Source organism: Coenobita brevimanus, chromosome 96 (assembly GCF_032717465.1).
Source record: "Coenobita brevimanus isolate Jiangsu-jjx chromosome 96, ASM3271746v2, whole genome shotgun sequence".
Classification (NCBI taxonomy): domain Eukaryota; kingdom Metazoa; phylum Arthropoda; class Malacostraca; order Decapoda; family Coenobitidae; genus Coenobita; species Coenobita brevimanus.
In genome coordinates this window covers 31,991,793-32,007,269 of record NC_137049.1, presented here as the reverse complement: position 1 = coordinate 32,007,269, position 15,477 = coordinate 31,991,793, and the positions used below count along the sequence as shown (strand labels likewise).

At 45.0% G+C, this 15,477-nt stretch overlaps 1 protein-coding gene across 1 annotated transcript in view; it reads left to right on the top strand.

The window, feature by feature from the left end:
• LOC145413547 (plexin-B-like) overlaps positions 1-15,477 on the top strand; it is an 889,679-nt gene that overhangs the window by 112,736 nt on the left and 761,466 nt on the right. The window contains exon 2 of the mRNA XM_080283243.1: positions 10,414-10,590. Coding sequence (XP_080139369.1) covers positions 10,414-10,590 — 177 coding nt within the window. The remainder of the gene's footprint in view (positions 1-10,413; positions 10,591-15,477) is intronic.

Here is a 15,477-nt window from a genome sequence, read left to right as displayed (position 1 = left end):
AGAATGGAGAGAGATAGAAGAGGAGAGGGATGGCGTGGAAAGAACGAGAGAAGGGAAAGATGGGGATGAAAGGAACGGGAGAGGAGAGAGGATGGATGAAGAGTGAAGTTATGGAAATGGGAAGTAGGGTAGAAGTGGGGAGTGGATAGGAATTGGGGGAGTGGGAGAGGGAAGATACATGGGGATGGAGAGGACAGAAGTGGGAAGGATGAAGGATGAAAGGGATGGGCATGAAAACGGAAGGGCGGAAGTGAATAGGGGTAAAGGGATTTATGAAAAATTAATAAAAGAAATGGGAGAAGGTGAGCGAAAGAGAGGTGACGGATGGGATGGGTTGCTGGGCTGGAGTAGACGAATGAGACAGGAACAAGGTTGGGATGAAATAGGATAAAATAAAAATGGGGTGGGAGATTGACTGATGGGGTGGAGTGAGGATATGAAGGATGTGGAATGCCCTGGAAAGATGATGGATAGGGTGAAGAATGGAAAGATGAGTTGGGATAGAGGATGTAATAAGCGAAGGTGGATTGGTGAACAGTTGAGAATGGAATGAGTGTGAGGTTAAGGTGAAGAAAATGGGGAGGTTGGTGAGTGTAGGAAAGTGGGGAGCAAGGAGGGATAGGGAGCGTGAAAAATGAGTGGACGTAGTGGTAATGTAGGAGATAAGTGGTGTTGTGGATAGGTAAGTGAATAACGAAGGTGGGTGGGGAGAGAGGCGTGATTTCTGGGGAGATGGGGAGGATGAACAAAGAGGGAGTAAAGGGTGGCGAGAGGGGGAAATACAGCGGGTGGAGGAATGCTAGACGACAGAGAGGAGGATGGGAAATGGGTAGTGGAAAGGTAAAGTGAATGGGATGACAGACGGGGAGAGTGGTAAGTGAAGGGCTGTTGAGTTGGGTCAGGTGCGTACGTTTCTCTCTGGTGTTATTTTATCCTTTTTTAGTCTGTTTTGGTGGGTGTTAAAACAGAGGAGGAGCAGGAGGAGAAGACCGAGGACGGGAGGGGACTACTATTATGGCTAGATGGTTTAAACTGAAGATGAGGTTTTTGGAGATTTTAGAGAGAGAGAGAGAGAGAGAGAGATCAAAAAAGTCCGAAAAGTGTATAGCCGAGAGAGGCAGGGTTTTGAAATGTTTGAGAGACGTCTTATGATATCGTGAAATGCAAGGTGCCTCAAGGGAGTGTGGTGTTGGAGGAAGTGGAAGTAGTGGAGATGGTATTAAAGGTGTAGCAGGGAGTGGTGTAGATGGTATTAAAGGTGTAGGTGGGGGTGGTGGAGATGGTATTAAGTGTAAGAAGGAGTTGTGAAGATACTACTGTGATTGTAGGCAAGAGTGGTGGAGACAGCATTAAAGGTGTAGGTGGAAACGGTGGAGATATTATTAGAGGTGGAGGAGGAAGTGGTGGAGATAATATTGAAGGTGTAGGAGGAAGTGGTGGAAGGAATCTCAAGAGGTGGAGAGGCACTTGTAAGTCGAGGGAGTTGTGGAAGTTGTATTAAAATTAGGGGAAGAAGTGGAGAGACTGCATGGAGGTGTTGAAAGTTATGGAGAAACAGTTGAAGTTGGAAAGAGAGGTGGGTGGAGGAATTGAAGTAAGGGGTGTGATGGGGAGAAGGCTGAAGGTGGTGTGAATTGTGGAGAGGATGGTTTATGGTGCGGCGGAGAGAGTGGAGTATGGTGGAAGAAGGCACCGGGTATGGCGTATGATGAAGAGAACGATAGTGTTTAGTAGTAGAGAGAGTAGTGAATGATGGAGGGAGAGAAGCGTATAGTGGTGGAGAGGGTAGATAATGATAAAGCGAGGGATTGTGTATTGTGGTGGAGAGAGTAGCTAATGATGAAGTGATGGTGTATAGTGGTGGAGAGTAGTTGATGGAGTGTTGGAGATATTTGTTAATGGTCGTGAGGATGATATGGCAGTGTAAAGCGATTATGAAAGAATTAGTAGAGGGATTAGTGGTGAAGGGAGTGGAGGTGGAGAGACAAGGAAGTTTTAATGGTGGATGAGAGAACCATAGAGGAAATGTTAGAGGAGGTGGAGGGTTTTGAGTGATGATGGTAGTAGTGACGAGAACTGAGGGAATTGAGTAGATGGGAGCGATGGACAGTCTTGAAGTCTGAGATGGCTGGAGAGTAAAATAAGATTAAGAAGGTGCTGGAAGGGTTGGATGGAGAGGCAAAATATTATAATGCAGGAAGGACCAGTGAGAGGAGGAATGTGATGGAGAGTGGAGAGGTGTGATGGTGAGCACGGAAGAGTTTATGATAGTTGAGGGATGTGGAGGAAGGATGGAGTGTTGGAGGAGGATAGAGGAGGTTGGTGGTGGAGGACAAGGAGAGAGCTAGGGAAGTGTTGGGAAGAGGGTAATGAGGAAGGGTGACAGAAAATGAAGGAAAAGTCGAGGTGAAGGAAGAAAATGCTGGTAAAGAAAGGTGGATAGAAGTACTGGGGAGGAGGGAGAGTTGTGGTGAATAGTGAGGAAGTTTTGGAGAGGCGAGATGTGGTGGAGAGTGAGGGAAGTGTTGGGGAGGGTGGCGGAGACTGCAGTTTGGTTTGGCCAGTGGAGGAGGGGGGCCAATATTTGCTGGGTAAAGAACAGACTTGTCCCGTGTTGAGACTCCCCTCCCCCACACACATACATACATACATACATACATACCTGTATACACACACACACACACACACACACACACACACACACACACACACACACACACACACACACACACACACACACACACACACACACTTGAGAGCGCACATACACTCCAGAACGCATACTTGCACACTCGAGTACATATCCGCGGTACGAACACCAAAGGTACACAAACAGACCTGTAGGTGGATGTACACAATTACACACAGTTGTATAAGTAGGGAGGGCGACACAACACAGAATATAGTGGAAGATGTAAGTTTGAATTTGGCTATTTATATTTATTTTTGAGTGGAGTGGGTAGTTCATATACCGGTATATATTTTGAGTGTTATTATTATTATTATTATTATTATTATTATTATTATTATTATTGTTATTATTATTATTATTATTATTATTATTATTATTATTATTATTAATGTATTTTAAAGATATGCTGATGTGCAGTATTGTCTAATTAGAACATTCCTGTACTCAGTAAGGAGGAACGAAAAAAAATTGATGAGCCAAAAAGAGAGGAAAATAGTAAAGTGAAGAGGAAGCAAAGCAGACGAAAGCTGGATTAAAAACAAAAGATGGAACAGGAGATGGTAGGTGGCAAGGGTCGGGCGTGAGAGGGAGTGTCAGGAATAAGGAAACGAAGGAGAAATAGCGGAAATATGATAATGACTCTCTCTCTCTCTCTCTCTCTCTCTCTCTCTCTCTCGTTGCGTGGATGAATTTAATGCCTGTGCGTTGTTGTGTTCCACGAAAACTAAACGGTCATTAGTTAGATATATAAGCGAATGAGAAGATTGGTAATTGATAAGACAAGGATAGTTAATAAGCGTTCAGTTCTGATTGGGTAGATGAGGGGTAGATGGGATGTATTGGAGGGGGGTAGGGGGCGATCTAGTCGAGTAAGGATCCCATGGGTAGATGTATAGGGGGATTAATAGATAGGTGGGTGTGATTTAGTGAAGGGGCGATGGGTGTTGCGGGGGGTAGGGGATGGAGTTAATGGGTGGGCGGGTGGGATTAGGGGAGAGTTAATGGGTGGGCTGGTGAATTGTGTGGGCGGACGGATGTTTCGGGTTAGTCGTGGTGTTGGCTGGCAAACGAGCCTGGTGGTGGTGGTTAGTGTATGGGTGAATTAATTATCAGGTGCCGGTGATTTAGTGCAGGGGTGAGTGGTGAGGAAAGGTGAATGGGTGAGTGGGTGGCTCGCTTAGGAAAGGTGATGAGTGAGTGGGTGGATTGAGTGGTTGGATTGGTGGTTGAGTGGAATGTATGGTCTAGTTTTTATTTTAATGTGTCCGACTCTGGGCATAGACCTAAATATCCGTGTCCTGATGCCCAATATTCCTCCCACATGCAACATACCTTCAGATTGTTTGATGGTTGGGGAGACTAAATGGATGGGTGGGTGGGTTGATGAGTGGGTGTGATAGGGTGATTTGGTTGGTAGATGACTTGGGTGGGGTGGTAGGTTGATGGATGGGTAGGTGGATGGACTGAACGTTGAGCTTTTTAAATGGGTGGGTAGAATGATTGGTGTGGATGAGTAAATGAACGGATAGATTGAGTTGGTGGGTGGGTTGGTGTGTTTGGGGTTAAGTGGGGAAGGGGAAAGGGTGGACAGGTTAAATAGGCTAGTGGGTGGGTGGTAGGGCGAGGGTGGTGGTGCCGTGTGAAGTGGGTGTGCGCGTGTAGGTATTAGCGTGGGCGTGTGTAGGACATTACCATAATGGGGTGGGCGTGGCGGCTAAGGATGTGCTGGCCCTTTCATTCTCTCTCTCTCTCTCTCTCTCTCTCTCTCACACACACACACACACACACACACACACACACACACACACACACACACACACACACACACACACACACACACACACACACACACACACACACACACACACACACACACACACACACACACACACAGACTGGCCACATGGAGGTCGTTAGCTAATTAGAATGGGCTCGCTGAGTCACGATTTGCTTGTCTTGTGGTCATTACGAGATGCTGGTGATGCCGGGGGGGGAGGAGGGAGGCAGTGGAGTTGAGGGAGGGGGATGGAGATGGTGGAGGAGCCGGTGTGGGAGATAGGAGAGAGGGGATAGAGAATATACAAACATGCTCTGATTGCCTTGAGCCTGGCTATACATCTTAATGGTCATCAGGCTGCATATCCTCTTCAGTATTGTCTAGTTTTCTGCAAGTTCCCACAATCTGGCTGATGAGGATAGAACTATAATAGGTAGGCTGTTCACACACACACACACACACACACACACACACACACACACACACACACACACACACACACACGGGCCGAGAGAAGGACAGGGATGCATGATGGATGGCGTCGTTAGGGTTTCATACACAATACAGTGTTCTCCTCATACCCTACCACCACCCCTGCCATTGCACAGAAACCATAACACAACCACCCGTTACACCCAACTAACCACCATTACAACCCATCTTTTACATCACATCGCAGTTATACCATTTTTACCCCTCTGAATCCATTGCACTCCACCAATATTATCATGGATACTTTCAAATTAATACCACTACCGGTATATCTCATGCCGGGATTGTTATACCGTCACACCAGTATTATTGCGCTGCCTACTGCTATGCCCACATTGTATCCTTGATGATATTTAATTTTTACTCCAGTGCTAGGATGTTATCGTGGCACAACCAGTGTTGGTACGTATTTCCTTCGCTGTCCTCCGTAATATCGTATATACATATTTATACTCATATCAGTCAGTATATAAAGTAAGGTATGATATCGTCATGCATGCTCATTACTTCACCATCCTACAAACAGTTACACTACCAGTAACTTGAATTAATTAGTCTCTATATGCAATACACTACCTTCCACCCAGCATCACCTCAACCAGTATACTACCACCATCACTACATCCTGTTTCACTGCCATTGCACATCCAAGTAACTAATACTACAAAAGCACCGCCACAGTACCACCACAGCAGCTAACTACATTATGGGACGTATTCTCATGTTTTAGGAGGCTCCTTAGCACCCGTTTCTCGTCGCCATTTTTTTCTTGTATTTTGTAAGCTAATTTTCCTTGTACCTGTGTGATTGATGCAAACTATGTCCATATTTAATCAGCACGATGATGCTTTTTATTTTATTCTTGCTATCTTTTGAGACGTTTACTAGGCATACGAGAGACTTTTCGAACGGGAACGATATGACATAGGCCTCATTAGCCCCATCACTGCCGTCCAGCCGCGGGGGAACATGGAAGTGGGACACTGTTATTCTGAAAGAGAGACATATGAGCAACGTGCAAGAGAATATTAAGATACCGATGTACCGTAATATGCAAATTAAGTGATGTAGGTAGAGGTGGTAGGGAATCGCGTATGTTCACAAGTATACGATCCATAGAACTCGTATTGTGTCCCTATTAACACACATCTACCCTATCAGTGCCGGCATTTACTCACATCGTTACTACCATCAAAATTGTCAATAACATCACATTCCCCCTTGAGTACTAGCTCACCATCGCAACCCACACATTCACACAAGTATTCGCACAACTGCCAGCTCTTCTACACCCAGTTAAATCACCATCTGCACACTTTCCCTATCATCACAAATGCCCCATCTACAATCACACAACCTCAGTCCAGCCTCTAACTCGCATGCCACCTGATATCACACCCATTTCCCTTTAATATCTCCTGTTTCTTTATCAGCGCCAGTCCCTTTACGATCACCTTTTGGTTCTTGGCACCATATTCTTAGCACCATCAGCCCCTCTGTCACCAAAGTCAACACACCTTCTGTTCGCCACGACCTACCCTTCACTACCACCACCTGGACTACCAACACTGCATAACAACCACAGTTAGCTTGTAATAGATTCTGCGCAGTGAACCGTACTGTATACTTCCATTACCAGGTTCCTGAGGTCCACTGGGTTTACATTCAGATGAGCCATGGGTTACACCAGCAGCAGCAGCAATATTTACAACAACAACCTCTTCCACCAGCTCTGCTGCTACTATCATCATCACTATTAAAGCATATTAATTTACCAACCTATCAAGCCCTAAAGCCAAAACTACTTGCCTTTCTATTACCACCTTCCCTGACATCCACTCTACCACCACTCCCAGTAAACCCCCCCCCTCCTCCCCAGTACTCTTTCCATCACTACCACCTCCACTAACATTAATCCCGCCAACACCACAAACATCCTCGCAGTCACCACCACCTCCATTACAATCACCAGTAACCCCACCAGGACCCTCCTGCGATTACCACCACCCACTACCATTACCACTAACACCAGCAGCATCTCTTTGTTACCAACACAACCACCACCACTAACCTCATCAGTTGTCTCACTATCACAACCCCCCATCCCTCCCCCTATCACCACTACATAATGCCAATATCTTTTCCACCACCACCACCTCCCACTCACTACAACCAGTATCTTTTCCACCACTCCCACACTCACTACCACCACTACAAGCTTCCTTCCCACCATCGCCAGCACCAGTCACTCATACGAAATTACAATCAGCAAAGTCGTCTCTGCACATCACGACCATAACAACAACACCCACCAGATTCCTAGTCAATTTGCTGGTGATGATGAGTATCGCAATTGGTTATGTGTGTGTGTGTGTGTGTGTGTGTGTGTGTGTGTGTGTGTGTGTGTGTGTGTGTTTCTCTCTCTCTCTCTCTCTCTCTCTCTCCGTCTTGTCCCTGTCTTCATCTTCTGTCCTTGTCTCTCCCGTCTTGTAATGTTACCTGTTCTATTATCCTTTTACTGTCGTGTTTTTCCGTCTGTCTCGTATTATAGTACTTTTTTCCACCTCTTGTACCTGTCTGCTCTGTCCGTTCGTGTTTGTTACTCTCCTGTTTCTGTCCATTTCTCTTGATAATGTGATTTGTTTATCTAATCTTGCCTTTCTCGTCTCTCGCTTCCTCAGCCCATTGTCCCTTTGCTAGCATTCATGTTTTAGCCTTGTCGGGTTCTGTCCTCTGTCTTCTCTTGTTTCTACGTTTTCTTTTTCTGTCTTTGCTTTTGCATCAACTGTTTCCTCTGTATCCTCTTCTTTCTGCTTCTTCTTCTTCTGCCCCTGTTTTGTTTTCTCCTGTCTTTGCCATATTCACTATTTTGTGTTATATCCTTCTCGTATTTTGTCTCTTTTCATTTCGTCTTTTTGTACTTCTTTTTCTTCCTGTTTGGCCTTCCCTGTCCTTTCCTGTCTGTCTCTCGCCTCTTCACTCATGTCTGTTCTTTCTCCTCTGCTTTACATATCTGCTTTCTCGTCTCCAGTTTCCAGTTTGTTTATTCCTCTCTTGTCTGTGTTATCTTCCACTCCCTGTCAGCTTCCCCCCCCCCCTCCCAAGACCTTGACGCCACCATCCTGACAGATCTCCCCCCACCCCCCACCTCTTCAGGAGCCATTAGCGGCCGGATACGCCACCACGCAACTAAATACATAACAGGGGTCAGACCGCCTTGATAATGAGGACGGTGGTGAGAGGCGTGGAGTGAGGCCCCTTGTCTTGATTGATGGCACGAGTTTGATTTAACACTTTCATTTCGATAATGGCGTTTATATTTATTCTTCCAGCTTCGAGGCGAGTATTTTTACTTCAGGGGAGCATCCTAGTAAAGGAGTTACTGTGGAATATATTTTAACACTTCCAGTTCAAAAAACCCGCCCTAACAGAGAAAAAATAAATCGTGCGATGGAAGCAAGAATAAGAATATGAAGATGTGCTTAGTAAACAGGTAACTCCGTCATTGTGATAGCCAGTCTTCCATTTTGTGCTGGTACTGTCACACACTTTTGTTTCGCAAATCTCCTTGAAGGCAGTCCTTAGAAGTGATATCTAGTAATCTCTTCACTATAATATCTCTTCAATTCTGACTGGTGGAAGACGGTTTTTTTTTTTTTTTTACACTATAATTTCTCTCTCATTCTGACGGGTAGAAGACGATTTATTTACACTACAATTTTTCTTTAATTCTGACTGGTGGAAGACGATTTTGTACACTATAATTTCTCATTAATTCTGACGGGTGGAAGACGATTTTTTACATTAATTTCTCTGATTCTGGCTGGTGTAAGACGATTTTTTATTCAGCTTAAATAACATAGCTTGAATTAAAAGGGTTCATATGTACCCAAGTTAGTGGGCGTCTGATCTCATAGGGGCAGATGTTTGTACGGAACCCTAAAGAGAAAAACAGGCAAGGAGAAAGTTAAACAGTGAGTGGATTGCTCTGAATGAACTGAGCTGTTTCTGTATTGGTGAACTGCTTCTTGATTGCTGACGATGTGATGCAGGTGACTGGGGACAATGAATCCTGCTAATGAGACAGTGAAGAGGGCACAAGTGGTGTTGTGAGGGCGGCAGCATCAGGGAGCCAATGAAGGGAACTTGCTTAATTGGCCGTTCTCCACTTACTTGAGCAAAATGAATGGTACGCAGAATGCACACACTGCTTTGTATGAACTATAACTGACCTTTCAAATGGTAGAGGTAGGTATGCGATAAATTTCTCTGGTGGTAGTTTATTATACCTTTTTTGTTGTAGTCAGTACTGTATTTTCCAGTTTAATGTAATGTGTTCGTATCAGTTGAGATTTTTCAATATTCATCTTTGTTTATATCATCCGGCTTCTGTGACTTTCCTCTACCTACCTACCTTGTTTCCTTTGTTATTACCTCCACCGCCAGAAGTGACTGGACGTAATATTTTTTCCCCTGTCTGTGTGCTTACGCCCATTTTTCCATTTGTCTCCCAGTCAAGAGTATTCGAAACTAATGGATGGATCATGATTTGTGTGTGTTTGTGTTCCATTCTAGGCATAAACTTAACAGTTCTTTTCTGTAGGGCCATCAGTTCTCCTACGTGCTTACACCTTCACCTGTTACCACTTTAGCACTACCACTCACCGTCTGTATTGAATACGTGGTAAGGCAGTTTCATTCGGAACTGGTGTATTGGTGTTAGCGGAGGCGTTTTTATGAACTGTCGGTTGACTTTGTGGAATATCAGTAAAGTCATTTTTTACGAAACCCGGTTCATCGGACTGATCCCTGCCAGAACCGGGGATCAAACTTCCGTCACTTAGGAGAGCAAACGACCTCTCTATACTTGGCCATCACCACCCCCATGCTGATTCATGGTTGAAGTGTTTAGGTTTCGATATGAGTACGATACTTTAAAAATGCAAGGACGCTGTACAGAAGAAAAATGACCCCAAATAAATAACTAGGAATAGTGAGTAGACCATCTCCGTTTGCCGAATTCTCTTCTTGTCAACCCGTAGTATTGCATAAACCGATGTCTACTGCTGCGCTATGACATTTTAGTACTTATGCCCAGTTTATTAAGGCTTGAATAATCTCATCTACAGTACCATGCCTCTGTTGTTGATTGCTCCTATCGTGAATGATTTTGTAACCTTTATGAACAGCTGCATGGTACCTCAAAATTCGTGTGTTCTTTAAGACTCACTAAACCTTCTTAACCCTTCCTTGCGTCCACATTTATTATTTCTGTCCGTTCTTGACTTCTGTTGTCAGTAGCTCCGACCTTACTGCAAATAATACTCTACTTTTTATCCAGTGTTTGATACCATGTGTGTGTGTGTGTGTGTGTGTGTGTTTGTGTGTGTGCGCGTGTGTGCGCGTTTTAAGGACCAGTGATCCTCGCTAACTTTCCTTTCTTGTTTTGCAGACGATGGGCAACATTTACAACTTCTGCGAGGTTGGTCTGAAGATCTCTGGAGTGTCGCCTATACACGCCCTTGCCGCCCTGACTTACCACAACACCAGCCTGAGTGCCGTGCAGGCCGCCACCACAGCACGACACACCGTGCTCTTCCTTGGAACCACAACTGGCACGCTTAAGAAGGTATGTGCTAGCGAATCAGTTTTTATTATTCAACATGCACACTGCTGTAAATTCGTAGTGCTCGTAATTCCACAGACACACTAGATTCTCAGTCCCCATAGATCCACAGGCGCACTAGATTCACAGTCCTCATAAGGTAAATACTACAGTAGATCTGTCATATTTCCAAAGGCACGCTGAAAAAGGTACTCACTTTAATCTCAGTTATTATTTCTTCTCTGCGATTTTCTTAAACTTGCTGCTGCCGGGGGATTTTCTTAAGCATGAGAGAGATCAATGCTGGTGTTAAACCGTCACCATAATTTGATAATTTTTATGTTACAGTATAATAATTATTCTTCCGAAAGCTAGGAAATTCTGATTAGCTCAGGGCAGATTTCGAACTGGGGGCATTAACTAAGATTTCTTCCCATCACAATAGCTTAGCAAATTTTTCCCATCACAGTACCATATTTATTCAATTGTAGTTACTCGTGCGCAGATAAGAAAGAAGGTAAGGGGCTCCCATAATACATTTGGTGTGTTTGTACTGTCAGAAAGTGCACTCCAATCATTTGTGATTTTCCTTTTGTTACGTGTTACTTCGTTTGAAACATTTCGGATTCTTTTACATTCTTATGCACCCTGTGCTGCTTTTATCAGGCGGTAGTTTAGGAAATTATATATACTGTGCTTTCTTCAATTTAGCTTGCCGTTAGGCTTTGTTTCATCAATTAGTTCTGTCATAAAATCATCCTTATCATTTGTGGTCACTCTAGTGCATGTTCAAGAGGATGGGCGTGAGGTTCTTTGTTCCCTTATCATCTTATCGGCTCTGGTTTATCTTACGGCGTCTTTGTCAATTATTCCACTTTTATTCCTTACCTCATGGTGCTCGTCTGCAAGATTAAAAAAAAAAAGTAGGTGGTAACTTCTTGTTTTTTTTTTATCTGTTGCATTTTTGCGAGGCAGATTCAGGATGTTCTTGCCCTTGAATGTTAATAATACATTTCGGGCTCTCATCTCCTTATCTAGTTCATGCACAGACTCGAGAAGGTAGGCTGCGGCTTTTTAATATTCTCATTTCCTTATCTGTTGATAATTATCGATGAAGGTTGGAACTTCTTGGTCGCTTTTCTCATTATCTTGTAGTACAGGATAGGAGCTTCTGGGATCCTTTTATCTCTTTATCTTCTGCTGCAGGATAGGACTTGGGAGCTGTCTGTTGATATGCTGATGCAGGATAGGAGTTTCTGGGTTGTTATAGCTTTATCAACTGGTGCAGGATACTAGTTTCTGGGTTGTTATCTGTATCTACTGATGCCATAGAAGCTTTGTCGATCTCTTTATCCACTGATGCAGAATAAGAGCTCCTGGTTGCTGTTATCTCCTTGTCTAGCAGTGCAGGATAGAAGAAGGTTCTGGGAGCTTTTATTTCTTTGTCGACTGATGAAGAATAGGAGCTTTTGGGATATGCTGTCTTTTTGTCTGCTGATGATAATGCTGATGAGCTTGTGTGTTTCCTTATCTAGTGCGTGGTCAGACTCAAGAATTTAGTTAGAGACTTGTGGGCTCTCTTGCCCTTTTATCAACCGATGTTAATGTTCGTGTGGGTTCATGAAACTAATTAGAGTAGGTGGAGACTATTGTTTTTTGCTGGTATTATTATTATTCTCGCCTCAGAGTCTCACAACAATTCCAGGGGAACCAGAGACTGCGCAAGGAATCTGAAGGGCCCAGGTTATGTGTCCTGGCTTGGGCCACTGCTGATAGGAAAAAAGAATCCAATCTTCCCAATGGGGTCAAGGTCATTGTAAGAAACAATAGCACACACATGCGTTCTTCGACACCTTTGTCTCCCATGTTGGTGTCACACAAGAATTTACCTCAGGGTCATCAGATCTTGTTTACATTACACACACCTTACCACATGTCGAGGCTTCCTTATTGTGGCTAGACAATAAGAATACGTAGCTAATTATTATTATTCTGGCCTCAGGAGTCTCATGACCATTCCAGGAGAACCGGAGACTGCGCAAGGAATATGAAGGGCCCAGTTTATGTGTCCTGGCATGGACCAATGCTAATAGAAAATAAAAAATCCAAATCTCCCATAGGGGGTCAAGGTCACTAAGAAACAGTGAGTGGAGACTAGTGACTCCGTAGGACAATTACAGAGTTCTACTTTCAGTTTGTTCTCGTGTGATTTTTTTTTTTACCGGTTCACTACGGTTCGGTGTGTGTGTGTGTGTGTGTGTGTGTGTGTGTGTGTGTGTGTGTGTGTGTGTGTGTGTGTGTTGTTGGTGGTGGTAGTAGTAGTAGAAGTAGTAGTAGTGGTAGTGGTGCAAGAGACAACGTATAGCTTTTGATGTGTATGGCTGAATATAGGTTTAAGAAAGAATGTTGGCTTTTTTGTGCGTTCTGTTTGTACGATGGTCGGGAAATTAGGCCACTTCGAGTAATTTTTATAGATTTTAAAGAAAATCGGCCGCTGGTTTTGCGCATCCTATGTATAAGTAAACAGTACGAGCAAGATTGTCGGTTTTACATGCAATACTTATCCCTTCGTCATTTCTTCCTTCCTTAAATGTCGCTTTCCCCTGTTCAGTTTTTTTTTCTTAAGCCAAGGTAATACCGCTACCATACAATGACGTATCTTTTTTCTTATACATTTTTATCAGCTTGGAAAACCTACCTCGTAATGAAAGGGTTAAAAAGACACTATTAACCTGCTTCCAGCGCTGGTGACTATTTTCATTCTTGCCACCGACGGACGATTTTTTATTTGCTATATCAGATTATTTTATTCAGCTTGGGGAGAGAGGGTATTCGTAGTGAAGGAATTGATGAGCACTGGGACTTTAGGTTTCAAGCCGGAAATAGGTCACCAACAACAGCAGCCAAATTTCACCAACAACAGCAACCAAACCTTCATTCCTCCCAAAACTAGTGTTGTTCTGAGCATCATTTCCTTGTTTTATTCCTTGTACTGAACTCGAGGTCATACGTTGCTTGTAACTAGAGCGGTAGGAAATACACAGGAAAATAGGAATAACCCTTTGAGGAAGAATAGCAGAGCCTCCTGGAAGACTGTTTACGAGTTGATTGGGGCAGCAACACCGTGGGGAGAACGAACTGGTGGGGGGAAAGAGGAGGAGGAGGGGGAGACGGAGAAGGTGTGGAGGAGGGGGAGCATAGAAACTGAGCAGAAGAAGGGAGTACGAACTTAAAGAGAGAGAGAGAAAAAAGAATGGGATGATGAGGATGAGGGAAGGAAAGGGGGTGTAAGGAGTTGAAAATGCAAGAAGTGCGAGGAGGAGGAAGAAAAAAAAAATGGGGGGATGAGGAGGAGGAAGGACAAGGAAGGGAGACGAAAGGAGTTGATAAGAAGATCAGGGAGGAAAAAGACTAATGGGGGAAGGAGTATGAGGAGGAGAAGGAGATGGGGGAAGGAGGAGGAGAAGGAGGTGGAGGACGAGGTGGGAGAAAGAAGAGAAGGAGGTAGCGGCCCCAGGGAGGAGGCTCATTATCACCCCATTCCTTGCAAAGTGGCATGCCGGCAAGGGAGAGGGGAGGAGGTGGAAGGGGGAGAGGATACGTGAAGGAAGGGCGGATGTGTGGAGAGAGGAAGAGATGTGTGGGGAGAGGAGGGGATGTGTGGAGAGGGAGAGCGATATTTAGAGGGGATAATACGGAAAAGAAGACAAAAATATGGAGACAGAAGGGATGCGGGATGGGCAGAGAGGGAAAGATTATGTGTGGAGGGTGGAGAGCTTGTGTGTAAAGGGGGAGAAGAATCTGTGGAGGGGAAAATGTGTGGATTTAGTCAAGTATGTGGAGGGGGAGGAGGCTGTGTGGAAGGGGATGGGGCTGTGTGGAGAGGGTAGCGGGATGTGTGGAGGCCTTTATCTCGCCATGGCCATAAAACACAGCGGGGACATGCGGGCGGGCGATAGCTACAGGGGTGAGGGCGAGATAGTGATGGGGACAGGAAAAATGAGGGCGAGAGAGTGATGGAGTAGGAGAGGTGAGGGCAAGATAGTAATGGGGTAGGAGATTTGAAGGCGAGATTGTGATGGGGCAAGGAAAGGTGAGGGCGAGATAGTGATGGGATAGGAGAGGTGAGGGCGAGATACTGATGGGGGCAGGAGAGGTGAGGGCGAGATAGTGATCGGGGTAGGAGAGGTTAGGGCGAAATGGTGAGGGGAGGTAGAAGCTAGAAAGGGGAAGCAGGAACGACACAGAAGAGGGTCAAAGGTGAAATATAAAGGGGTAGAGGCAGAGGCTGTTGCAAAATAGTGGGAGTGGGATTTGAGGAAAGGATGGGATAATGGAGGGGAGGGTGAAAAGAGCAGACAAGACAGTGGAAGGCAGAGGAAAGGGTGAGATATCAGGAAGAGTGGTCAGTGGTGAGGCGAGATGGCGGGAAGGGAAGGGGACGCAGGAGAGAGATTTTGATGAAAGGACTAGAACGAGATGCTTGGGGAAGAAACGAGGGTGGAATAAATGGGGAAGGATGAAGGCGAGATAATGGAGGAGAGTGACGAGGGTGAGATAGCTGAGAGGCCAGGACAAGTTAGTGGATGAAAACGTATGACGAAATAGTTTGAGGAAGGGAAAGGGCGCAGTAAATGGAGAAGGTTGAGAGCAAAATAATATAAGGCAGAGGCAAGATAGTAGAGCAGGAGACCAAGATAGTAGACGAGGAGACAAGATGGATAGACATGGAAGGCGAGCTAGTGAGGAGGGGGGGGGGGCAAGACAGTAGGGGAGAGGGTAAGATAGTAGGGTACGGGGACAAGATAGTGGGGCTGGGGACAAGATAGTGGGGAAGGGGACAAGATAGTGGGGAAGGGACCAAGATAGCGAGGAAGGGAACAAGATAAGGGGGAAGGGGACAAGGTAGTG